Genomic DNA, 27,509 nt, shown 5'->3' with positions numbered 1-27,509 from the left:
GTATTTTCAGTGAAACAACATGAAAGTGCCCTTGTAGAAACCCTTGCCAGAGTTGAAATATTCTTCCAGTCCCTATCCTCAAGACTTAATCATAGTCTCAGTGATTTTTAGTCCGTTATAGGGTGACAATGTTAAATGGATGCCTGGAGGAAAGTAGCTTTGCTTATTGGAGTTTGCGTTTCGGTTTCGTTCTCCTTCCTTGCTTGCCCTTCCCTCTGAATTTGCCACTGTCCATGACAGCGTGTCTTATTTTCACCTAATACTTGATATCATGGTCTTTGCAACTATGCATCATGAGGCTGTAGGTCCTCTTGAGGGTTTGCACTTGAAGAGCTTTTCTTTGATATTAGACATGTGCAAAGGATCATTATTGCATTGCTTTCTGTTCTCTTTATACATTGTCACTCCCATCATTCCCATTCAATCCGTCTTAATGTGGAACTTGCATTCCATTTGTCAACACAAACATTTCTAGGAAATTGAGCACATATTAAATCACAGCAAAAGGAAACGACTTCCCTGATTTTGCACAGGTCTTATCTCTACTTGTGACCAAGTAAATTGTATTTAGAAATACTGTATATTATTTTGCGGATGAGCTTTTTATGTCCTCTCTTGTGTAGAACATCACGAGTGGCACAGTCAGTTTGCTGAACAGCTGTGTATGTTCAGGACCTTGTATAGGTCTGGCAAATGTTTATTCAGAATAGCAATTATGACGGTTTCGTTTCCTTTTGGTGGAACTATTTGTACATCTTTTTCAGTTCATAAATCATTCCAGCATTCCATGTTCAAGACCATTTGGATTTCATAGATAACTATGGAAAATGGGGGAGAAATGGCATTTAGAAAACAATTGTAAATAAGAAAGATCTAAAATGATTGTACTTGTACTTTCATAAATATTACTGAATTGATCTACACCTTTTGTAGACGTGTACTTTTGATGATTTATTAAAATGATTATTTTAAAACTTGCTGCAGTTTCTCAATTTACTTACAACTTATTAGGCTACCATCATTGTCCCAATTAATTCCTTCCTATAATATTAAGGGAAACGTTAGCCATGCAGAAATGTCAGATATTTATATCCCAAGATCGGCCACAACGAAACTCGTTTTTATTTTTCTTACTTTCGATTGCACCTGTGCTGTATATCTTATCAATCGTATATATTGAAGAGGACTACTCCTATAGAATTAAAATGAAATGTTTAAATTAGCTTGATAAAGCTGCAATTGGTATTGAGGCTAGGCAAGGCTATTTTACGAAGATAGACCTACCCGTTTCACGCATGGGAAAAATATCTCCACCCTTTTCCCTCACAGGAGCTAACTTGTAAAGGTGTGTGAACAGAGCAAAGCTTCAGTTTCGAGTTGCTCCTCATGAGGTAAATTGCTTTATTGAAAAGGCGACAAAAATTGTAACTAGCCACAACAGGTGCGTAGACAAAATGTAATGTTCGTTTTATTTGTGGGATTGGACAACTTTTCTTATTATGTACATTTTCAAAGAAGAGTATTTGTTTTGTTAGACAATGTGGTATGCAGATGTATAGTTAGTAGGCCTAATTACTCGGGTATTACTATAGTTTTGGTATTGTATTCATTTGGATGCATTTTTTGTATTTGGTTTTACCCACTTGTCTAAATAATATTTGAATATTAAGAGCAGAGTAAAAAAAATAAAGATTTCCATTGAGACCAACAATGTGGCATGTATGTGAAGCTATTTCACTTTGTGTTAACTGTCTCAGTTTAAATGTAGTTGAATATATATGTAATACTAATCCAAGGTTTATTAGTGCTACTAAATATTTGGCAGCATAAATGTCTTTGTTGCCCTAATGTAAATAAGTGTATCAACCAGCCAGCTGAATGGTCTTCCTCATTGAATTCAGAAACTGCAAATTATAGAGGAACAATCAGAGCAATAGCGAAGTGCTCTTTGAAATTGGGATGATTACATCTTTTACCTTACAGTTTATAACTGGACATTAAATCTGTCATTTATACCAAATGTGTTTACTGTCCTTTAAAACATTTTTTGTTGACATGTCAAACTGGCAATGGAATAACATTTAGAGAATGAGGGGTGCTTCCTGACATCATTCTTTACTGTATGTTACCAGGACACAACTGGGGGGGTATGGATGGAACACAGACTCAGGGAAGACATGACGCCCTTTCCTGGTTCACTGAGTTCCAACTGGACTGTGTCATCAGGAATGGGGTAGTTCCAGAATGGTTCCATGGCATTATTTCCAGGAAGTAAGTTATAAAATTGTGTCTGTTTCTTTTCCCTGATAAACAACATAGATGAGACCAATGTGTGGCTTGTGGTGAAGGATATACTGTATGCTTTATGACTGTTATTGTCTTACAGTAGGGCACTAAGTTTGTTCTAACGCTGTAGTGTTTATTCACCGCAGGGTTGCTGAGGAAATGCTCCTGTCCAATCCCACAGGCTACTTCCTGATCCGTGTCAGTGAAAGCAGGATAGGATACACACTCTCCTATCGGTAAGCATCTGTGCTTTGTACATGAGATAGACAACTCCAGGCGAGGCATCATTAGATTGGTTGTTTGTTCAGCTGATGACAATAAGCATATTGGTGTGTTCTGTTTCCATAGCTTTTATCCTATTCTACGTCAATGCCACATACTACCCACTCTGAAACGTTCTATTCCATAGAACGTTCCATTCTATTCAACGGTGTAGTTCAAAGTCCATCTGCATTTCCTTATCAAAATTAATTATCTGTACATCTAGTGCCACTGATCGGTGCAGGCACTTCATGATCGATGTGCTGAAGGACAATCGCTACATTATTGTAGGAGAGGACATGCATCACAGCTCACTGCAAGACCTGGTGAACTTTCACCGCAGGGTGCCTATCATGCCTTTCAATGAGCTGCTGACTGTAGCTTGTGGACAGGTGAGGAACTATACTTGATTCAGTAAACTACAAACTGTCGTATTGTTTATTTTGTATACACACCAGTACGCTATAGGCTTGAATTGAGTTGGTTTGATATAGCATAAACACACAGTGGTCCGGATACGGTACACTGTGCTGCATTTCTGTACACTGTTGTGGATACATTAGTGAATTGACGTGTGTTTGACTCAACATTCTTCCCCTTCATCTACTTCTTGTTGTAGGTATCAAAGGACAAGACTGATTATGCAGAACTGTTATTCCCCAAAAGACCAGCCATGAACCCTAATCATGGTGTGTTGCCAAATAACCCCCCACACATGCACAGTAGTACTCATCTGAAAGTAGCTGAGGACATTCCACCTGCCCTCCCACATCGTCCCAGCACATTGAGTGATCCTGCCGGCCCACCTCCAAACACTAGCACACCACCTGTATCTCCAAACACCCCTTCTCCCAGACTCTACCCCTGCCTGGAGACCGAGTTAAACACACTAAGCTTCCAAACCCCAAGCATGGTAAAGACGCTGGACTATCATAGTGTTTACAGTATGTGTTTGTTGGGGGATAGGGCTAAATCTTTATTTTCATACTTTGAATGGTGAGATAATGCTATTGCAAACGTGTTGTAGGCCTACATTGCCATAATATTGAGGTTTCCTAACTCTGGGTCTAAACTAAATACCTACATATTTCATTGTAGGTTAAGCAAACTAAGGTTAGACTGTACTCTTATACAGAATTTATTATTTTCATTCCAGGTAGATCATACTGCTAAACCAGTGCCATTGCCCAGGAAAATGAATGTAGTCACCACGGCCCAGCCGGACCAACCTCCTGAGTTACCTGCCAGAGGCCCTGCTCTACCACAGAGAAAGGACACGAACCAGAGCAGCACAACATCTAAAGGTCCCACAGAACCCAGGACTGTGGGTACAGGCAGACCACAGACCCGACCAAACACACACCACCAGGACCCAAACTCCAACCAACAGAAGAATCAAGATGTAAAGTCCGTGGTCAGCAACCTGAGCTACTTCAGGAGGAAGTTCCATAAGAAGAGAAGTGCCTCTCAGGAGCACATGTATGCAGAGATTAGTGTGGAGGATGAGCAAGGGCTAGACCAGGGGAAACTCACAGCCGTGGAGTCTAGAGATATTGATACAGCTGCTGATAACGAGTATCAGATGCTACCAGGAGAGATTGACAATGGCCTTCCACCCATCACTGCTGTCAGACCCACGGACTGTGGGTTACTGCCAGAGTATCTGAACCCTCCTCCTTTTGCCCCTGGATACTAATGTCCACTTTTCTACCCTCAGGATGGCTGGGTGGCCAAACGGACACATGCATTTTGAGAAGGCACCGATGAGTTAAAGTTAGTCTGACGATGTTCTAATTTAACTGGATAAATCTAGAATCTCTTTTACAACGTAACATTGAGAACTATTTATGTCTGCAACCAGCTCTGGTTAGTGATTAGACAATATCCCATGTTTTTTTACAGTGCTATGTATGGTCAACTATTTCATATCAAATGTGAAAATACTTTTGTTTTATTTAATTTGATGTGAGGAATTATGTTAGACATCTATGTATTATTTTCATTAAAATACAACCATGGCAAATAACTGTTTCAATTGTCCATCCAGTTATGTGATACAACCTTGTTTCTGCAAGAGATGGCAGTCAAATGCTGATTTGTTATCAACAATGTAATAGGGAAGTGTGCTCTCAGAGATAGGTGCTGGTCTAACTGGTTTGACCAGATGAATGTGAGTGAGTCAATCGGGAGAATCAAGTGACAACGTGGGCATTCGGGTGCATTCGGGCACCTTCACTTCTTCCACATTTTGTTACGTTTCAGCCTTATTCTAAAATTGATTAAATTGTTTTCCTCAATATACACACAATATCCCATAATGACAAAGCAAAAACAGGTTTTTAGACATTTTTGCAAATGTATTCAAAATGAAAAACTATCACATTTACATACTGTAAGTATTTAGACCCTTTACTCAGTACTTTGTTCATGCACCTTTTGGCAGAGTTTACAGCCTCGAGTCTAATTGGGTATGACGCAACAAACTTGGCTCACCTGAATTTAGGTAGTTTCTCCCATTCTTCTCTGCAGATCCTCTCAAGCTCTGTCAGGTTGGATGGGGTGTCGCTGCACAGCTATTTTCAGGTCTCTCCAGAGATGTTCAATCGGGTTCAAGTCCGGATTCTGGCTGGGCTACTCAAGGACATTGAGACTTGTCCTGAAGCCACTCCTGTGTTGTCTTTGCTGTGTGCTTAGGGTCATTGTCCTGTTGGAAGGGATCCTTCGCCCCAGTCTGATGTCCTGAGTGCTCCGGAGCAGGTTTTCATCAAGGATCTCTCTGTATTTTGCTCCGTTCATCAGTCCCTGCAGCTGAAAAACATCCCCACAGCATGATGTTGCCACCACCATGCTTCACCGTAGGGATGGTATTGGCGAGGTGATGAGCGGTGCCTGGGTTCCTTCAGATGTGATGCTTGGCACTCTTCCTAGTGCTGGCCGCCTGGCCAAACTGAGCAATCGTGAAAGAACAGCCTTTGTCAGGGAGGTGACCAAGAACCTAATTGTCATTCTGACAGAACTCCAGAGTTCCTCTGTGGAGATGGGAGAACCTTCCAGAAAGACAACCATCTCTGCAGCACTCCACCAATCAGGCCTTTATGATAGAGTGGCCAGACGGAAGTCACTCCTCAGGAAAAGGCACATGACAGCCTGCTTGGAATTTGCCAAAAGACACCAGACACAAGATTCTCTGGTCTGATGAAACCAAGATTGAACTTTTTGGCCTGAATGCCAAGCGTCAGGTCTCGAGGAAAACAGGCACCATCCCTACGGTGAAGTCTGATGGTGGCAGCATCATGCTGTGGGGATGTTTTTCAGCGGCAGAGAATGGGAGACTTGTCAGGATTAAGGGAAAGATGAACGGAGAAAAGTACAGAGCGACCCTTGAATACTGGGGCGAAGGTTCACCTTTCAACAGGACAACGACCCTAAGCACACAGCCAGCCAGAGCACAGAACCCGATCTAACATCTCTGGAGAGACCTGAAAATAGCTGTGCAGTGACGCTCCCCATTCAACTTCACAGAGCTTGAGAGGATCTGCAGAGAAGAATGGGAGAAACTCCGCAAATACTGGCGTGCTTAACTTGTAGTGTCATACCCAAGAAGAGTAAAGGCTGTAATCGCTGCCAAAGGTGCTTCAACAAAGTACTGAGTAAAGGGTCTGAATACTTATGTAAATGTTATATTTAAAAAACAATGTATTAGGTGCAAAAATGTATAAAAATCGTTTTTTGCTTTGTCATTATGGGGTATTGTGTGTAGATTGATGATGGGGGAAAACAATTTAATCGATTTTTAGAATAAGGTTGAAATGTAACAAAATGTGGAAGGAGTCAAGGGGTCTGAAAACGTATCCGAATACCCTGTATGTCGTCTGCACATGCAGGTGATAGAAAGCTGAAAGCACTGCCATCGTTTAAAAAAAAGTATTTTTAATAATTATTTCCTGTGTACATTTTGTCACAAATTCCATCTGCATCATGACTAATCACCTAGACAACAGGTTGAATAAATTAAAATGTAATTGTATTTAAGAATCTGGCTTGCAGTGGTCCTGAAAGCACCCCTTCCAAATTATTGTACAGACAAACGTGGTTAGGGGAGGTGGGGTTCCGTGTATATCGTGGCCAATGGTTTTCCGATGTAAAACAGCAACGTGAAAACTGTTTTTTTTTTTCAAAACGAGAAACGCTTTGATTTTTGTCATCTCGTTTTCAGAACATGAACAAAACAACAATTAGCTTTTATGCATTTTTTTCTCTCTTTTCTTTTTTAAAAATGGTTAGTTTTTTGTTATCTCGATTTATGCATATAAAAAACAACTTGATATTTCGAATTGCAGTGGGTGGGGTTACATGTGGAATGTCTGTCATTGGCCAAATGCACGGCCAACACTTCCTGTCCCTTCAAAATAAGAGTTAACTCTTTCTAACGTTTTTCTATGAATCTACTATGAATTAATGTATTATTAATTCATTATTAATCTGTTATTAATGCATCTACTGTAACATACATGGTAGGCTTTTTCTACATGCTATCAATGTTAGTAAAGGGGTTTGTGTGTCTCTGTGCTAACCATCATGCACAGTAAAAATCTTCTGTCCTCGGCTGAAACACTCACTTCCGAGTTCCAAACTGCCTCTGGAAGTAATTCAGCACAAGAACTGTTCGTCGGGAGCTTCATGAAATGGGTTTCCATGGCCGAGCAGCCGACACAAGCCTAAGATCACCATGTGCAGTGCTAAGCATCGGCTGGAGTGGTGTAAAGCTCGCTGCCATTGGACTCTGGAGCAGTGGAAACGCATTCTTTGGAGTAATATTTCACGCTTCACCATATTGCAGTCCGATGGATGAATCTGGGTTTGGCAGATGCCAGGAGAACGCTATCTGCCCCAATGCATAGTGCCAAGTGTAAAGTTTGGGGCTGTTTTTCATGGTTTGGGCTAGGAAATCTTAACGCTACAGCATACAATGACATTCTAGATAATTCTGTGCTTCCAACATTGTGGCAACAGTTTGGGGAAGGCCCTTACCTGTTTCAGCCTGACAATGCCCCTGTGCACAAAGCGAAGTCCATACAGAAATGGTTTGTCGAGATCGGTGCGGAAGAACTTGACTGGCCTGCACAGAGCCCTGACCTCAACCCCATCGAACACATTTGGGATGAATTGGAATGTAAACTGTGAGCCAGGACTAATCACCCAACATCAGTGCCTGACCTCACTATGGCTCTTGTGGGTGGAGTGCAAAAGAGCTTTGTGTGCATCTCTGTGTGTGGAGTAAAGGTGGTCTAGAGTTTTTTGACATACTGGTAGAAATGAGGTAAAACGGATTTTAGTTTTCCTGCATTAAAGTGCCCGGCTACTAAGAGCGCCGCATCTGGAGGAGCATTTTCTTGTTTACTTATGACAGCTCGCTGAGTGCGGCCTTAGTACCAGCATCGGTATGTGGTGGTAAATATACAGCCATGAAGAAGATAGATGAAAACTCTCTTGGTAAATAGTGTGGTTTACAGTTTATCATGAAGTACTAACAGGCATTCAAAACCTTGAGACTTCCTTAATATTAGAGCACACCAGCTGTTGTTGATAAAGAAAAATAGATCACCCCCCAATCTTACAGGGGGCTGCTGCTCTGTCTTGTTGATGCACAAAAAACCCAGCTAACTGTATATTATCCATGTCCTTGTTCAACCAGAAATATAGGACAGTACAGTTTTTAATATCCCGTTGATAGGACAGTCTCGAACGAAGTTCACCCAGTTTATTCTCCAGTGATTGCATGTTCACCAGTGGAACGGAGGGTAGAGACGGAGGGTAGAGATGCAGTCTCGCCAGGCATCTGGCTTGTCGACCCCTGGAGCGGCACCTCCTGTTCTTACGAATATCAGGGTTTTGGGCCTGGTCCGGGAAGAACATTATATCCTTTCCGTACGACTCATTTAAGAAAACATCCTTGTCCAGATCGAGGTGAGAAATCGCTGTTCTGATGTCCAAAAGCTATTTTCGGTCATAGGAAACAATGGCAAAAAAAGTTAAAAACACACAAAATATCACAATTTGTCAGGAGCCATAAGAACCGTGGCAATCCCCTCCCGGCACCATTCTAATAAAGCAGCGTTCTACAGCAGCATTCTAGAATTATATTGGGGTCTAAAGGGTTAATTACTGTTTCCCTTTCCCATGTGAAGCCCACTGGTGTTGATAGGGTTAATTGTTTTCTGTATTTTATCTGGATTTTTGCACTATTGTGTTGTATTAACTATTTGTGAGCCCAGTGTAAGTAGGAAGGGGAAACAGTAATTAAAGGGATAGTCATACTCAAATGACAAACACTTCAACAGGAGGTCAAAACCTGAGAATTCTACCTGAATTTGATAAAGTTGGTATATATTGTCCGAGCTGCTGGAAGGAGAGACAAGGAAGATGTGTCTATCCTCAGCTTCGGATGAACACATCCTCCACATCTCTCTTCCCCAGCTGGTATTGAAGCATGAGTGAGTGAGGTATTGCTGCCCCACAGGAGAAGGGGAGACAGGGAAGGTGTCGCTCTTCGGCGTCAGATGGACACATCCTCCCAATCTCTCCATCCGCAAGCTAGGACATACCATCCCTCACTCCATACCAATCTCCACCCTCAAATACACCCCTCTACCCAAGTCCATCATGGCACAGGTGCCTCCACACCCCTGACTCGTCTCCTCCTTCCTCCTTCCCGGTCTGCTGCCAGCTGCAACCACATCTTCATGACTGACTCCACTGTACTTTAGATGTTTTGGGATTCTTCCGGACAGCAGCGGAACAAGAACACAATTGGTTGGAAATATGTGAAATGTAGTTGTAACAGGTAAATGGAATGCTGTAAAATTGAATCTCTCAAAAAGAGCATGACATACAAAGTGGAATGAAACTCACCAGTTTCAGTTTGAAGTCGGCCCCTGAAGTTTGGTTTCCAGGCTGTGGAGACCTTGTTGATCCTTAGACGGCAAAAGGCCTTCTTCAATCACATATTCTGCAGCATTCCACTATGAGGTGTATGATGATTGTTTTCTGTTCCATGCTTGGTGAGCATTTTCCGAATTTACGCTGAAAAACCTTTTAATGGGCATTTCCCTATAACACAACGAGGTGGACGAGAGTGAAGTATATTGCTGCCCACCAGGAGGAGAGATTGAGAAGATGTATCTTTCCTATGCAACGGATGGACACATCCTCCCCATCTCTCCCTCCACCAGCTGACACTGAAACATGAGCGAGTGAGGTATCGTTGCCCACCTAGATAAGAAGGAGAGACAGGGAATATGTTGTCTATCCTCAGCGTAGGATGGACCCATCGCTCCCTTGTGCGTCTGATGAATCCTTGGGTTTTCTTGTGGTGGTGTCTGCTGGGAGCCTAGGTCTTGCAAGGTCTTGAGGAATCTGGTGGGCTAGAGATAGGAAAGGAAATAAGGAAAGGATGTTTCTGAACACGTCGACGTTAATGTGGATGATAACATTATTATGGATAATCATGAATACATTGTGAAAGATAAAAAGTGAGAAAGTTACAGAAGGACAAAGATCATACCCCCCCCCCCACACACACACACACACACACAAAAATGCTAATCTCCACTGTTATTGGTAATGGTGATGGAGGTTAGCATGTTTTGTTGTAGCCTCTGTAACCTTCTCACTCATCATTATTCCTGATTTTTCTGAATCATGGCATTATAATATACTGCCCTAACAAGCAAAAAGGCAGCAACTGCTCATTTGGTCGGAAATTAGTTAATGTCCTTTTTGCTACATTAAATACACGCTTAATCATATGGACAAGTATCCTGTCACGTCCTGACCTTAGTTCCTTTTTTATGTTTCTATTTGAGTTTGGTCAGGGCCTGAGTTGGGGTGGGCTTTCTATGTTTTGTTCTGTGTGTTATATTTCTAGGTGTTTGGCCTGGTATGGTTCCCACACAGAGGCAGCTGTCAATCGTTGTCTCTGATTGAGAACCATACTTAGGCAGCCTGTTTTCCCACTATGGGTTGTGGATAGTTGCTTTCTGTTTTGTGTATTGCACCTTGCAGAACTGTTCGTTTGTCATTTATTTTGTTCAAGTATTCGTATTGATTAAAAGGTATTATGAATACTTAGCACACTGCACCTTGGTCTTCTCCTTCTCCCGACAACAGACGTTACATATCCTGACTCTATTGTATTGTGTTTTGGAGAAAATGGGGGTCATGTTAGCAGTAACTGCATAAAGTTACTGTGAAACCAAGGTAAATAAAAGTAATTTTGCTCAGTTTCACACTCTGAGCAGTTACTGCCTTTTTGCTTGGTAGGCAGTATAGTTCAGAAACATTTTACTGTATCCACTTACATAGACAGAAAATTATTCCAGTGATCATTCAGTTTCTATTGGGAAAAACATCGCCCAAACAAACTGCAAATGCATCCAAAGAGTGTGTAGAGTCACACGATTGATATAGTCATTGCAAGCTAGGAATATGGGACCAAATACTAATCTTTTGACTACTTTATACACTTTGGGTGAATTTATTTTTAGCACTTTTATCCTTTACAGTCATGTGTGAATGGGTGGTCCAAACTACCCTGTTGCACATGCTCTACCAACTGAGCTACAAATACATGTGACTTCTTCAAATTGGGGTACTAGATATATAAAGTGCTTCAATTTCTAAACGGTAAAAACAGATATGTATGAAAATCCCCATAAGAAACATGCTGTGAGTATAGAGCCAAATATTATTATTACATTTGTCTTAGCGTCACTGTACAAATACATACGAGGGGAGTGACTGTGGTAGGGAGATTAACCACAGTCAATAGTATTAATATTAGTTTTAGTGCGAGGCCAGTGTATTTAGTGACAGGCCATGCTGTCCTTCAACTACACTGATATGAAAAACCTGCACAGAAAAGGAGACAATGATGGGGTCCCCTCGGGGGTGCGTGCTTAGTCCCCTCCTGTACTCCCTGTTCACCCACGACTGCGTGGCCGTGCACGACACCAACACCATTATTAACTTTTCCGACAACAGGGCGGTGGTAGACCTGATCACCGACGATGATGATTCAGTCTATAGGGAGGTTAGAGACCTGGCAGTGTTGTGTCAGGACAGCAACCTCCCTCTCAACGTGGGCAAGACAAAGGAGCTGATCGTAGACTACAGGAAACATCAACAGGGCTGTAGTGGAGCAGGTCGAGAGCTTCAAGTTCTGTTGTGTCCACATCACTAAGGACCTATCATGGTCCAAACACACCAACACAGTCATGAAGAGGGCACGACAACGCCTCTTCCCCCTCAGGAGGCTGAAAAGATTTGGCATGGCCCTCAGATCCTCAAAAAGTTCTACATCTGCACTATTGAGAGTATCTTGACTGGCTGCATCAATGCTTGTTATGGAAACTGCTCTGTATCCGACTGCAAGGCGCTACAGAGGGTAGTGCGTACGGCCCAGTACATCACTGGGGCCAAGCTCCCTGCCATCCAGTAACTCTATACCAGGCGGTGGAAAGCACACAAAATTGTCAAAGACTACAGCCACCCAAGTCACAGACTGTCGTCTCTGCTACCACACAGCAAGCGGTACTGGAGCACCAAGTCTGGGACCAAAAGGCTCCTGAACAGCTTCTACCCCCCAGCCATAAGACTGCTAAATAGTTAGCTTATACATACTGGGTGAGTGTATGTGGTAGGGAGATTTAGCCACAGTCAATAGTATTTATGTTAGTTTTAGTGAGAGGCCAATGTTTTAGTGACTGTCCTTCAACTACAGTGATATGAAGAACCTAGAGAGGTTAAGGCAAAATTACCTGAGAAAAATCTTAAAAGGAGACGATGATGATGTTGAGATGCAGCCAGGGTAGCAGTGCAAGTAAGTGCATCAGGAGCAGTTGGTCTAATGGAGAAGGTCAGTCTGCGATTGAAGTGTTTGTCTCTTGATTCAGTGGCAGACATTCAAACAATGAGACATAACATTGTGTGATTTCTCTATGCTACAGACCTTGGGGACCCGTACAGATAGTTACAATCTGTAAATAAGCAGCTATCCAGGTTGCCTGTTACATCATCTGATAGCTAGCTAACGCTATCGCTGAACCAAAGATACTAAAGGATGGATTGAAATGTACAGAATTGGTACCTGGATGAAAATGGGGAAGGGTCATGCTTTTTCAATTTCAGTCAAGGGGAGAGTTTTTTTTATTTTTATCATGTCATTGTGTTTTAGAATGAGCTGCTTGTTAGGCTATACAGTATATCGATGTGTGCCCTATGCCGACCCTCATCTCTGATTCTCAGCTGGGTGCACAATATCAAGTTCACCTATATGCTATTTAGTGTGGTCTTAATCTATAGGCTAAGAACTGCATGCTCGAAGAAACACAAAGTTACAGTATATTTCTAAGATAGCTGCTGGGATCGTGTAAATACAACTAAGATATATTATACACGGCAATGGATATTGGGCAGTTCAGGAAGAGAATCAAAGGTTTCTTCTGAATTTTTGTGTCGTTTGGGCCTAGTCCAAAAAATGCAATATCTTATAGGCGGATTAGCCTATAGCATATGTTCTGTTCAGTTTAAGAAGGAAAGTGCAAAGACGAGGAGGACCAGAGGTCAACTTTGATAGTTTGATACAACTATAATTGATTCGAATAAAAACTGTTTCTTACCCATGACGTATTTATCAGAGATATTGTCCTCAAAATAAGCCAGATTCAAGTAACTTACATTGTGTTGCTGAAACATGAAACAGCAGCTGAGGCACAATCGGAAATGGACATGGAAATGGACATGGCTCACGGTGCTGAAAGTAGGCAAATTCAAGTAGGCATAATTCAAGTAGGCATAATTCAAGTAGTCATAATTCGTTTCAACGTCTTTATTTGAATGCGACTCACAACTAGACGGCTTTGTGTTGGAGTCTATTGCTTACTATTTAAGAAATAAGAGGTAGGCCTACCTGTTTAACAGAAAAATGTTTGCCCATGCTACAGATGGTTGTTTTGGTCCGCTAATACAGGACTAATACAGGTCCAGTGTACTACTTTTGGGGGAAAAGTTATATATTTTAAAAAAAATAGAGTTTCTCAGGGGGTGCTTTATGCCCGCCCACCCTAAAAGCCTACCTCTGTGTCAGTGACTGTTAAGTTAAAAACAGGACGAATTGATGAGAGAGTGTGCCATAGGCCTACCTTTTATTAAAGAAAATGGAAAAAAGCACAGGCATACCCCTTGTTAGGTTTGGAGGAAAATAAAACTGATCCGATTTATATAAATTGATCTATGACAGCGCTTTGGTCCGCGGTGGTTTATGCTACAAACAAGCTGTAAAATACCCGGGAAAGACGTAACTCTGATGCACATGGGGATATCATTGTTTAGTTTCTTTGAGTTTTAGAGGCTGGGCTACAACCTTCTATAGCCGAGGAGACCAAAAAATGACTTTGTATGGGAAGTAATTCAAATTATCAAATTATCAAATTTATTTATATAGCCCTTCGTACATCAGCTGATATCTCAAAGTGCTGTACAGAAACCCAGCCTAAAACCCCAAACAGCAAACAATGCAGGTGTAAAAGCACGGTGGCTAGGAAAAACTCCCTAGAAAGGCCAAAACCTAGGAAGAAACCTAGAGAGAAACCGGGCTATGTGGGGTGGCCAGTCCTCTTCTGTGACCCCAAGTAATCTAATTGGGTCACTATTAATTGGTTAAGCTATTCACTTTATGTGCAATAGAAGATGTTTACACCCAGACAGCTGTTAGGGAAACACTTGTGACCTTCTCTAGTTGGATTAAGCCACAGAAGAAGGGTAGCCAGCAGTTAATTCTTACATTTTTCAGCATCGGTAGTTCTACTCTGTCTGGGGAGGAAAGGTAGACCAAACTTTTGAAAGTACCATGCTAATGGCATCTCAGATTTCATTGCAAACAAGACACACTGATTTGACATTGGAGAAATATGATAAGATGAACACACAGGCATATATCTCTCTATCAGAACTCAGAATAAGATCCAGATGCAGACAGCTAGAGTCAACGATGTTTATTGACCCAAACAGGGGGCAGGGAAAATACAGGTCAAAGGCAGGCAGAGGTCCATATTCCATGGCAGAGTCAGGCTGGTACAGAACGGCAGGCAGGCTCAGGGTCAGGGCATGCAGAATGGTCAGAACCGGGAAAACTAGGGAACAGAACTTGAGAAAGCAGGGAGATGGGAAAACACACTGGGAAGACCTGACAAGTCAAACTGGCAACAGACAAACAGAGAACACAGCTATAAATACACTGGGGACAAGGAGGAAGATGGGTGATACCTGGAGGGGGTGGAGACAAAGCAAAGACAGGTGAAACAGATCAGGGTGTGACACTGTCCATTTTTAGCCTGTAGTTTCAGTAGTTTGTGTGGTATTAAAAAAGACACTGCTACTATGTCAAATTATGTAGAATTGTTTATAGAAGTGTTTTTTTTAAAGACTATTTTTTCTCAGACCTGCAAATAGATCCACCCCTACTTTTGTCCACGGTGGTCTGTGAACCCACAACCTTCTGGCTGACAGCCTTCTGTGCTATCAAAATTCCTTGTAAGTCTTGTAATGCTTACAGGATCCAAAACAGTTGTTAAAAGCTCTGGTCTGTCCAAGTAGATAGAATAAATGGTAGGCATGTTCTCTGCTATCCACTTTGTTTTAATTATTATTTTGGGTATAGGGGAGGGTCACTTGTTTGTTTTTTCAAGTGTTCAGGGAGGGTTTAGTTAAAATATATTTTACTGAAGGGAGGGCCATCCATTTTCATTTTAGAGAGGCCCTTATTATAAATAACGTTCACTTCCAGTGTATATCCGTGTATATCATGGCCAATGGTTTTCCGATGTAAAACGGCAACGTTAGCAAGGTGAAAACGGACCATTTTTTGTTTTGTTTCACGTGAAAAATTCCTTGACTTTTGTTGTCTCATCTTTGGCAGATGAACAAAACAAATTGTATTTTTGTTGATATTTAGTTGTTTGTTTTTCCTTTTTGTAAAAAAAAATGAAACAATTGAGAAATGTCAATTTTTTTGTTGTAGATTTTTTGTTGTTGATATTTAGTTGTTTGTTTTTCCTTTTTGTCAAAAAATGAAACAATTGAGAAATTGTTTGTTTTTGTCATCTTGCTTTTGCATATAAAATTTGATATTTAGATTTTCACAAGTGGGTGGAGTTAAATGTGGAATGTCTGTTATTGCTCAAATGCACAGCCAACACTTCCTATCCCTTCAAAATAACAGCCCAGCCTTCTAATTTATTTAATCTACTATCTATAAATTAATCTATGATTAATTCATTATTAATCTGTTATTAATTAATATACTGTAATGTTAATAGTAGGCTTGCTACATGCTATCAGTTTTTAGTAAGGGTTTGTGTGTCTGTGCTAACCATCATACACAGCCTATAGGCTATTATGTGATGATGTGTTAGCTTGATTGCTACTTCAATTGAGTTTTGTGTGTCTGGGTTTGTGTTTGTGTGTGTGTGTAGGGGCTGCCGAGATGCAGCTGTGTGTGAAGTCTCTCTGGTGACAGTGTTCTAGGTGTTGGTCGAGAGCTGGGAGAGTTCAACGTGACTGTGGAAAGGGCCAGAGCGGGGAGCACCCCTTATACTGCATGCACACAGCCATGGAGCTTATCAACAACACTCCTTGTGGTACAGCCATTACGCGTAAGACGGGGAGAAATAAGGGAGACGTGTGTTTGTGTGTGTAGGAGGTGGGGAGGCAGACCGTGTCGTACCCTCTGTCCTCTCTGAAGGGGCTAGTGTGTGAGGGCTCTAACCTGCTACTCTCCCTCTGAGGAAGTATGTCACGGAAGACATGACCTTCCTCTCCTTTTGTGTGTTGTGTGTCACTCTGTTGGTGGACATCCCAACAAAGTGGCAGTGTTGGCACAGCTACCTCCTACATGATGAATAGGAGGTCATCACTTGTACTTAATATACCAACTATCAATCAAGTATATATTTTTTATTTCAGCAGTTGTCACAAAGTGCTTTTACAGTAACCCGGCCTACACCAGAGACACCCGGGACATACAAGGAACTACTGCTCCTGCCATATATATCTTCCTGTTTGATGTCATATCCTGTTCCTGTTTAAGCCAGCCGAGTGCAGGTGGGCTCTCCTGTCAACATGAGCTTCCTGCTGCTCTCGCCCCAAATACACACACAGTATCATAATGATGCTATACAGCACTTTCAATTAATCAATATTATTTTATGAAGCCCTATTTTAGTGTCCAGATTGTTTTTCAGTTCATGGTGGGCATATGTATGTCAGACTGATGAATAATCAGACAGGATAGAGTACACAAAAAGACATTCATGAATATGTTCATAGATGGGCCATATTATAAATAAATAGGATACACATACCTCAAAATCGATGGTCAGATTACTTTACATAGATGATAAATTAGTGTGGCACAACTGTTTACAGATTCAACACATCAGCTATTGTTTATTTATGTTGGATGTTAAAAGTAAAAGATTACAAAGAAGACACTACATGAAATTTAGCCAAACAGGTTTAGAATAATTATTCGTGTATTTCGATGGGTATAGTTGGCTGGTTGTTTTTGTGGGGAAGGAGTGACGATCAAGTGACAGCGTCGCGAGTGAGCAATCAACTCAACTTCAATCAACTCTTGTTTTCTTGCCTGACAGACTAACTACAGAGTTTGCCAATGTTAGCTGATTAGTTACGAAGCTAGGACAGTTTCCACATGAATAGCATCGGTAGAAACAGGACAAAACAAATACATGTAACTTGTTAGCTGGCTATGTAAACAAATATCACTGCGCGGGCATCTACCCTACCTAACACGAGAGCTAAACTGTCAAATAATAGGAAAACGAGGCAATGTAAAGACTGTGAATATCTGTACCTAGCAAACATGACAAACCATAATATAACAGATAAACAACAATTACTCTAATCTACATTTCGGTGGCTAGTTAGCTGGTATGGCTAGCTAGTAAAAGTGACAGCTGAGTTTGACGCGTCGCAAACGCAGTTTACTGCCACACAACCTTTCTTTCCTGACAGACTAGCTAGCTAGATATACCAAGCAGTTTGGGACGTTTCCATATGAATTACATCAGTAGAAACATTACAAAACAACCAACTAGTTAGCTGACTATATACAGCTAAACACTGCAACTCTTTCCATGAGACAAAGAGCAATCCTTTGAGTTCCACCGTTGATGTGTTCGCCTGTACCAACCAAGACACCGTGACAGGATTTGCTAATCTGAGAGCTACTCCCCAAATGTCAATGCATCAAACATCGACAACTTCAAACATACAGTGCATTCGGCAAGTATTCAGACCCCTTGACTTTTTCCATATTTTGTTTCGTTAAATACTCATTATAAAATGGTTACTAATACCCCCATAAGGATCCATTTAAAACAGGCTTTTTAGAAAAAGTGTTAAGAAAAAAGAGAAATAACTGATTTACAAAAGTATTCAGACCCTTTGCTATGAGACTCGAAATTGAGCTCAGGTGGATCCTGTTTCCATTGATCATCCTTGAGATGTTTCTACAACATGGTTGGAGTTCTGTATTATGTCATGTTTCATGCTTTTGCATCAGCTAATGGGATCCTAATAAAATAACAAATACCACCTGTGGTAAGTTCAATTGATTGGACATGATTTGACAGTGCATGTCTGAGTAAAAACCAAGCCATGAGGTCGAAGGAATTGTCCATATAGCTCTGAGACAGGACTGTGTCGAGATCTGGGTAAGGGTACCAAAGCATTTCTGTAGTATGAGAGGTCCCCAACAACACAGTGGCCTCCGTCATTCTTAAATGGAAGAAGTTTGGAACCACCAACACTCTTCCTAGAGCTGGCCACCCGGCCAAACTTTGCAACCGGGGAAGAAGGGCCTTTGTCAGGGAGGTGACCAAGAACTCGATGATCACTTTGAAAGAGCTCCAGAGTTTCTCTATGGAGACGGAAGAACCTTCCAGAAGGACAACCATCTCTGCAGCCTTTATGGTAGAGTGGCCAGATGGAAGCCACTCCTCAGTGAAAGGCACATGACGGCCCACTTGGAGTTTGCCAAAAGACACCTAAAGGGCTCTCAGACCATGAGAAACAAGATTCTCTGGTCTGATAAAACCAAGATTGAACTATATGGCCTGAATGCCAAGAGTCACGTCTGGAGGAAACCTGGCACCATCCCTATGGAAAGCATGGTGGTGGCAGCATCATGCTGTGGGGATGTTTTTCAGCGGCAGGGACTGGGAGACTAGTCAGGATCGAGGGAAAGATGATTGGAGGGGGAAAAAACAATTGAATCCATTTTAGAATAAGGCTGTAACATAACAAAATGTGGAAAAAGAGGTCTGAATATTTTCCCAATTTACATCTGCTGTTAACGCATCTCAATTACCTCGATATCATAATTTGTGGCAGGAAGCCGAGCGGTTAAGAGCGTTGGGCCAGTGACCAAAAGGTCACTGGTTCGAATCCTGGAGCTGGCAAGATGGGAAGAAAATCTGACGTTCTCTCCTTGAGCAAGGCAGTTAAACCCCAACAACAAATGCTCCCCAGGCGTTGAAGACGTGGACGTCAGTTAAGGCAGTCCCCCGAACCTCTCTGATTCAAAGGGGTTGGGTTAAATGCTGAAGACACATTTTGGTTGAATGCATTCAGTTGTGCAACTGACTAGATGGCCGTAGATGGCCGCTATGGGTTCTAAAGAATAAGGAAATCTCACCCAAATGTAATTAGAATGTAAGCAGTCTATGGATAAGGTATGACAACAGTCCATGCTTTGGTTTTGTTTACCTGGCCAATGTTTCAAATGATAACTTTTTTTTGTATTTGTGGCAACAATCCACTGCAAGTCACTAGTACCTATATACAATGAGTACAAAACATTATGAACACCTTCCTAATGTTGAGTTGCATCTCCTTTTTCAGAACAACCTCAATTCATTGGGTCATGGACTCTACAAGTTGTTGAAAGCATTCCACATGGATGCTGGTCCATGTTGACTCTAATGCTTTCGAAGGTTGTGCCAAGTTGGCTGGAAGTCTTGGCTGGTGGACCATTCTTGACATACAGGGGAAACAGTGTGAAAAACCCAGCAGCATTGCAGTTCTTGATATACTCAAACTGGTGCGCCTGGCACCTACTACCATACCCCGTTCAAAGGAACTTAAATCTTTTGTCTTGCCCATTTACCCTCTGAATGGCACACATACACAATCCATGTCTCAACAGTATCAAGGCTTAAAAAGCCTTCTTTAACCTGTCTCCTCCCCTTCATCTACACTGATTGAAGTTGATTTAACAAGTGACATTAATAAAGAATCATAGCTTTCACCTGGGTTCACCTGGTCAGTCTGTCATCGAAAGAGCAGGTGTTTCTAATTTTTGTATACTCGGTGTATTAGCATTTTGTGCACTACATGTCAGAAGCTGTCTCTTTTTCATATGCTCCATGTTACCTGTTGCAACTTTTTATGAACCAGATAGATGTTTGATTGACTACATCTGCTCTTCTCTTTAATTTAAATACATAATTTGATAGCAGAGTACATAACTGTGATTTGGGGAGTAGCAGGTTTAATATATCCCCATATAAGGCCCGTGTTGCAGCGTGCATCTAGCCACCCTCTAGTCTGGGAATCTAGGTGGGAACTCAACCTTTGTGCAGTACGTGAACCAGACCTTTTTATTTTTACAACCGTTTTGCACCAGATATGAGCCACACCTTTTACAATGAGCAATTGTACAGAGGGCCACACATTTCAATTGGATCAGTCTGCACTCTGTGGGCCAGGTCCTTTTTAATCTGATGGTGATGCCGTATTTTACCAAGGCATATGGTCCAGAAAAACACAAAGTATGTGCCCCACAGCTGCACCAGAGTCATTTTGCTAACTGGGGAACAGGAGAAAAGGCCAAGAGGCCATTGATTTTAGGCAGTTAACTTGAGATGCATGCCCTGTCAAACTCAAACACAAAGCAGAATTCTGTGAGAAAGACCATTTATTTTAGTGGTAATGAATCCTCCATGACATGAGTTTTCCAGTTGCCAATTAAATGAAGTCCTTAAAAAGTAGTGGGCATTCAGTAAAGCTCTTGACAGAATAACTATTTTCATAATTGGCAGGTAGTATGCCCATCATACAAAGAGAAATACTGTAATGGGCCTGCCTAACCCTTTTCTGGGCTACACCCCAACCTTGTCCCAGGACATTACAGGATCCATGATGATGACTAACCACGGAAGGCAGTATGACATCACCAACCCTGCCTTTACATGCCAGGAATCATTTGCTAGTTGTTACTCACGCTTAGCAAGTTGCTTCGAGTATTGTATGATTTAATGAAAGGAGCAAAAACGACTTTAGACCGTTGAGTTATTTGCAACCGGGGAGAAACACAAAAGTGTCTGAACATTCTGAAACAATGTCTTTCATCCCAGGACAACCAGTTACTGCTGTTGTGGTAAGTTTTGGAATGATAACGTTCCTCTTCATTCAATAGCTACGGCATCCATTGTCCAGGCCTACAATCTTTCCAGCAGTGCCTCGATGCGAACTATAAATACCTACCTGAAATATTTCGTTAAAAAAAAAAATCGGTTTCACATTGTAGTATTACTGTTTACAATAGTGAATGTAACATTGTGGTCATGCTATGCTTTCTACTCTTGTCAATGTAACCTGGTTATTCGAATTGACCCTTGTAAAAGTGTTACATTCTAGCAGTAAAACTCGTTCGAAATATTGCTGTTCGATAATCCAACTACCTATCTTCGTTTTACTCTTTTCTCTGTTTGTTGTCAGTCTTGTTTCTTTTAGATTGAATGGAACTGCTGTAGCTAGCTGGCTAACAGTTTAGGAGAATTTCATTTAAACTTAATGGCCTATGCATTTCATTTTCATATGCGCAATCTAGTATTAACCTAAAGTAAATTAATCTAGCCAGCTAATGTTACACTGTTCTGTCTTGGCAACATTTTCTTTCTTTAGTAGCCTGTTATCTCTGCACTATGGATAGCAGCTAGCATTAGCCAAATTGTTCGCTAAGCTACTTGCATGAAAGTGAAGTGTTTCAGAGGAAGGCGTCACCTAGCTATCTGAGACAACTTTGGTACAAGCGCCCCCCTTCCCCTGGTCAAATAGCCCTTACACAGCCTGGAGGTGTGTTGGGTCATTGTCCTGTTGAAAAACAAGTGATAGATTCCCACTATGCCAAGAATGTGCAAAGCTGAGTTACAGGAGTAATAGTGACCAGCAACAGAACACAATAGATCATTTTTGCAGCAGTAGCGGTTTTATGGCCAGGGGATAGAAGCTGTTTAGCAGTCTGTTGCTCTGAGCCTTGATGCACCAGTCCCGTCTGCTGGACGGGAGCATGGAGGGTAGGTGTCTCTGGCAAAATTTCGGGCCTTTTTTAGACACTGCCTGGCATGTTAGTCCTCAATGGCTGGGAGCTCACCCCCAGTGATGCGCTTGGCTTTCCACACCATCCTTTGTAGGGCCTTCTGGTCGAGAGCGGTGCAGTTGATACAATCAGCCAGGAGGCTTTCGATGGGATTCCTCGCAACACACTGTTTATTCCTAACATCAGCAAGAAATATGAGTCACGGAGTAATTGCCTAGTGACAAAATTATGTGATTTAGGCTACAGGCTACACACACCAATCGTATTTAGTTGTATGATTTAGTATGTGTTGCCTACTCTTATGCAACAGCTATCTTCCATACACTCTATAAGTTGAATGCTGTGGTATGCTGCTGTTTTCTGGTTGATCTTTTTTTTTTTACAAATCTGATGTCAGTCATGTGAACAATGGGTTACACAGATACTTTGGGTTGATCTTTCCGTTAATATGGTCAGCCTGCGTTATACATTTCCATGAGTATTTCCCATGTTCTCATCACCAAGAACTTCAGATCCACTGAATGATTGTTGACCATGTTGACCACTGAGTGCAGTGGTTGGAAGAACTTTGAACCACTGACACTATGAACCACACTGCTGAGGCTCCTCTTATTCACCATCACACAGACTGGCTTTGTGCTGTAAAGAGCAGCGAGCTGGATGTGCCAGAACTCTCCATCTGCTCTAATGAGAGGGCAGCTGTCTGAGGACCATGGGGATAGCGAGACTGAGAGAGAATCTGTGTCTCCAGTCAGTTGGTGGCAGAGGGCTTCCCTTTCAGCCGGTCACTCGACTTCACACGACAGTGGGATTCTCTTTGTTCCTTCGGGGGAACTACAGCCTATTCATAACCATAGTGTACTACATTCTTAAAGGGAACACAGTGCTCAGCAATCAATTTTTACATTCTATTCATTTACCACATTTTTATTATTGCAATGGTGGAATGGGAATATAACAACTACTTGATGGTTGTTAAAGTTCTGAATGATTTCCTCTCCAAGCTCGACTCCCAATGTTCATGTGTTTTACAGCAACGGATAGAAATCCGCAAACTCCGCCAGGGTGAACATTTGATCCTGGGTTTCAGCATTGGAGGAGGAATAGACCAAGACCCGGGCCAGAACCCCTTCTCTGAAGACAAGTCAGACAAGGTACGAGTGAAACAGGGAAAACACTCTCCCTGTCAGTTCTCAGGGAGCTCAGCTCTGGCCAAACTCCATTAACATCAGTCGTAAGGTATCAAAGAAGCAGGTCTGAACACATCAACTGTAGCCTCAGGTAGCAACACCGCAGACCCAGGTAGCTCATCTTATACAATAGCATACAGTGTTACTCAAATAGTGGCATTTTATAGTTCTATAATCAAACCAGTTTATTGAAGCTAGTTAGTTAATACATTTTATTTGTAGTTGCACAGATGTTACGCTTTCATATATCTCTCTATTGTTGTTTTGTCTTTTTCTGTGTGGCTGTGGGATCACAGGGCATCTATGTGACACGGGTGACACCAGAGGGACCAGCAGAAGTTGCAGGCTTGATGATGGGAGACAAAGTAATGCAGGTAAACTTCAAAATATTTGTAGAAATGCATGTTTCAAACTTTTGCCCTCGAGACCTGTTACCTAATCCCTCTTGGACAAATTACGTAAACATACATTTGACCAAATTACGCATAATTTTAGTTCTGGGTTAAAGGTAGACTCGGGAACCACCGCAGATATTGAAATGAGCGAGATGCAAGACACAGTCACACAGTATCTGCGCCTGCGCATTGGTTCACTTCACGCTGTCACAGGGTGATCGCCAGGGCACCAAAACAGCAGAGAAGTTAAGCCCCACGTTTCAACGCTCTGAGTTGTGGAAATTGACCCACTATGCTGTTTACTGTCTGCATCTACATCATATCACTGAGTCTACCGTTAACCGAGATTACTTTTTACTTTATTGATACATTTCCACAAGGTGGCACCATTTACTCAGTTTCAGTTGTGATTGGACTTTGCCGAGTGACTGTAAAAGACCAGTACACTATTCAATCCAGATATTATACTTACCTCACATCAGGAATAATAACTACTGTAAATAATAATATTATAATTATTGATGTCTGTTGCCACCAGGTAAATGGATGGGATATGACCATGGTGACACACGATCAGGCACGCAAACGGCTGACGAAGAAGAATGAAGATGTCGTGCGGCTACTGGTGACCAGGAAATCCCTGGAGCAGGCTGTCAAACATTCTATGATGTAATGACTCCAAACAGTAGCAGCAGCTTGGTGACCTCATTGTCTTTCGACAGGTGGCGTCCCTTCTATGCAACGCTAGTCCTTTCGTGCAGACCGAGTTCGCTATCTGACGTCAGACAATGCCAGTGACCGAGAGCACAGTATTCCAAAGCTTTTCTTGCAAGCTGTAAGGTTGGGGTGAATTCCATATCAATTTTGTCAATTTAGGAGGTGGAAAAGAAAATGCTATTCAAGATTTGAAAATTGGCATTTATTTTCCTTCAGATTTTTAACTTCCGGAATCGATGGAGTTGAAATTAAATTGATTACAGTCCTACTCACATTTTCCCAATTCAAACATGGTACAACCCTTTTATAACATCACTGTAGAACCAATATGGTGCAAGTTATTGGGATCATTAATGCCTTTACTAGCTGACATGAGCATGACTTATTAAGTAATTAGTACACTTCATTACAGTTAATGATCTGTCATTTTTAATTTAGCCAACTAATCATTTGATGTTTTTCAAGTCGATGTCTTTACAAGCCAAAGGAAAACAATGCCAAGAAACTGTAGATTGATAGAGGATGCTTTGCAAACACATGTGTACAACGCACATAGCATTTATCTGCTACGGTAATTTGTATGTATTCCATAGAGGCTTCCTGTTTATATGAGTTGTTATGTTTGATGTATGGCATTAATAAGAATGGAACGCTTAGTGCTTAACACTGCTCTGTGTTGGTCGAAATGAATGAATATTCATCGGGCTTGGACAATATATCTTTATTTTGGTATCTTTATCCATGCAGTGCATCTACCAAAGTAACAAGCACAGCCAAACTGCATACTTTATATTTCATTATACTCTAATTGTACTTGTCTACCAAATACTGTAATACTCATTTGAGGATTGGATTTTTGTAGGTAGTGTAGCAGGAACACAGTTACTTCTCATTCTCAACCCTCTGGGTATAATTCATTTGGTGTTGCCATCGTTGCCTGGAAATCAAGGCTAGGGTATAGTCAACTTTTTAAGTGCCTTCTTTCTCAGGTTTATATAGAGAAAGTGGCATGTTGGATTGTTAATTAGGTTGTTTGCTGGTTGATGTCAGACAGCTAATACACTTTAGTTGAATGCTGAACAAACGTTGAAGGATCAAATGAAATGAGACGTTTGAATACACTTGAATACAAATTACACTCTAGTGAGTACCACTAAAACGTGATAGCGCCAATAGGGTTTTAGTATTCATGCTCCTTTCCATTCCTATATAGTTCAGTAATATATCCTTTTTCACTGCCTCAGCCATGTTTTACACAGTGATGCCTCACTTTTGTAATCCAATTTGATCAATTCCTATTCAAATGAATCAAAGGTAAAGCAATATTGTAATGTGGATTACAATAGTACCTAGTATGTTCTACTAATTCAATATTTTGTATGGCTTGGTTTTTGCTAGAATTCTTTGAATTGGGAGATTATCATTATACTGTATATCGTTGGCAGAGTGATGTAACTAAGTCTACACACAACACACAAAGAATTAACACTTCAAAAGACTGCCCAAACTTTTGATAAATGTAGCCTTGCATGAATTTTCTATAAAGTTGACTTCTATCAATATGTTGTTTGTGTTAAAATATCTTTTTTTATAATTACTCCAAGTATATGAGGAAACACTTTGATCATTGTGGCATATGATTGTATATTGGACACATTCTGAATGTTCTTTAACATAAATCAAAAATGAACTGAAAGATTGCTTTCTTTTTTGCAGTATTATGTGTTTGTCAGGCACTTTACATTTGTGGTTGTTGTCAACCATAGACAGTCACCCATACTGTAGGTCCCAGAGGGATGGATAGATAAAGAGAATACTTGGTTATAAGATATGAGCAGGGATATTACCTCCCAGTGTGCACTGGATGTTGGAAGAAATATCCCAAAACAAGCTGTTTTTGTGAAAAAAAGAACCCAACATCAGCTAAAACCATGAAGAGCAGCTGTTCTTCACAGATTCACAGCTGCTAATTAAATGGTGTTAGTGAGCATAAGAGTGGTGGAGAAAAAAGTGTGAATGTTAGATTTGAAGCAATTGGATCATCCGGGTGTGTGCATAGATTTATGGTGTGTGTGGGCAGTTCCACAGCTTACCATCACCCCGTCATCCACCATTGTATGTAGCATATGAATCAATAGAAAAACAGATGTGTGTTTGTGATGCAGTATTTTCATAGGTCGATTCTTATTGTCATATTGAAAGATGTGATCTTCAATATTGTTTGTTCATTGTACTGTATTTTGTCAAATTGTCTTGATCTGCATGGCCTTTATCACCACTATTGACTGTAGATATATTCATGTCACCAACTCGAAAGTAATCGGATGACATTTCAAAGCAGCGAATCTATTACCTGACCTTTCCCTGTGTGCTCAGGCATTTTATATGGGGGTGCAATAGAAACACATTTAATAATATTCATAGATGGCAAAAGAGGCATTCAACAAATGTATCATAAGGAATAAGGTTTTGAAGTGTCTGTCCTATATCTAGGAGATTTTTTTATTTAAATTGGACACATTTAACCACTTTTTGTTGGCACAAAAGTACCTCCATACTTCCAATTATTTTTTAAACTGGTACCGGGTTACCTTCAGATGAGTCTGTGACACAATCATGATCGTGTGGTCATATTTCTTTCTAGGCCAAACCTTTCTGACAATACATAGGTTTTCGTGAGAAGACCGATTTTTGGGATGTCTGACAAACAGGGCTGGGGGGTCGATTCAGTGAGATGCTAGCTAAAATCTTTTGAGAAATAATTGATGAGGAAACTGTGTGCGTGCGCCGCACACATTGTGTGGGTGTGTTTCTCCCTATGAGAGAGGGAGTGAGTCTGTTGACATGAAGACTTCAGTAAGAGTTTTGTTTGTCTCATTGGGACTGACTTTTTGGGGGGTCTACTGCAGAGGGAAGCATGCTCCATTCCACTTGCCTTAACACTGTAGGGAGATTTTACGTGGGGCTACAGTGGATGTGGTTGACCACAGATTTCTTGTTTGCTTGTTGCTAGGTAACTGGATATTATGAGATATGAGATAATCACCTTCTAATAAATAATACTGTAGTGGAGTAGTTGTTCATGTAGAGGAAATCATTTCATTGAAGTAAACTCTAACCAAAACTATGCCAAAACAATAAGCTTATTGAGAAACTATTCATACTGATATTCTACTAATAAACTGGAAAGCCAGAGAC

The 27,509-nt window shown here is 41.2% G+C and overlaps 2 protein-coding genes across 3 annotated transcripts; both read left to right on the top strand.

Annotated features, from left to right (window-relative positions):
- The first annotated feature begins 1,111 nt into the window (after window positions 1–1,111).
- On the top strand, window positions 1,112–4,567 carry hsh2d (hematopoietic SH2 domain containing). Of its 2 annotated transcripts, none has more exons than XM_046301216.1 (6): window positions 1,112–1,391; window positions 2,133–2,271; window positions 2,433–2,522; window positions 2,774–2,939; window positions 3,167–3,460; window positions 3,704–4,567. In XM_046301216.1, the coding sequence occupies exons 2-6, from the start codon at window positions 2,150–2,152 to the stop codon at window positions 4,241–4,243; spliced, it is 1,212 nt and encodes a 403-aa protein (XP_046157172.1). In that variant the 5' UTR covers window positions 1,112–1,391; window positions 2,133–2,149; the 3' UTR covers window positions 4,244–4,567. The 2 variants fall into 2 exon arrangements, with proteins under 2 accessions (XP_046157172.1, XP_046157171.1); XM_046301215.1 differs by having other exon boundaries at window positions 1,112–1,441.
- Window positions 4,568–20,859: 16,292 nt separating this feature from the next.
- On the top strand, window positions 20,860–25,873 carry LOC123997134 (tax1-binding protein 3-like). Its single transcript, XM_046301214.1, has 4 exons — window positions 20,860–21,067; window positions 23,044–23,163; window positions 23,496–23,573; window positions 24,133–25,873. The coding sequence occupies exons 1-4, from the start codon at window positions 21,029–21,031 to the stop codon at window positions 24,265–24,267; spliced, it is 372 nt and encodes a 123-aa protein (XP_046157170.1). The 5' UTR covers window positions 20,860–21,028; the 3' UTR covers window positions 24,268–25,873.
- The last annotated feature ends 1,636 nt before the right edge of the window (window positions 25,874–27,509 follow it).

Source organism: Oncorhynchus gorbuscha, linkage group LG15 (assembly GCF_021184085.1).
Source record: "Oncorhynchus gorbuscha isolate QuinsamMale2020 ecotype Even-year linkage group LG15, OgorEven_v1.0, whole genome shotgun sequence".
In the NCBI taxonomy this organism is placed as follows: domain Eukaryota; kingdom Metazoa; phylum Chordata; class Actinopteri; order Salmoniformes; family Salmonidae; genus Oncorhynchus; species Oncorhynchus gorbuscha.
Note: the sequence above shows the minus strand (reverse complement) of the source record. Positions and strands in the feature narration are given on the sequence as shown.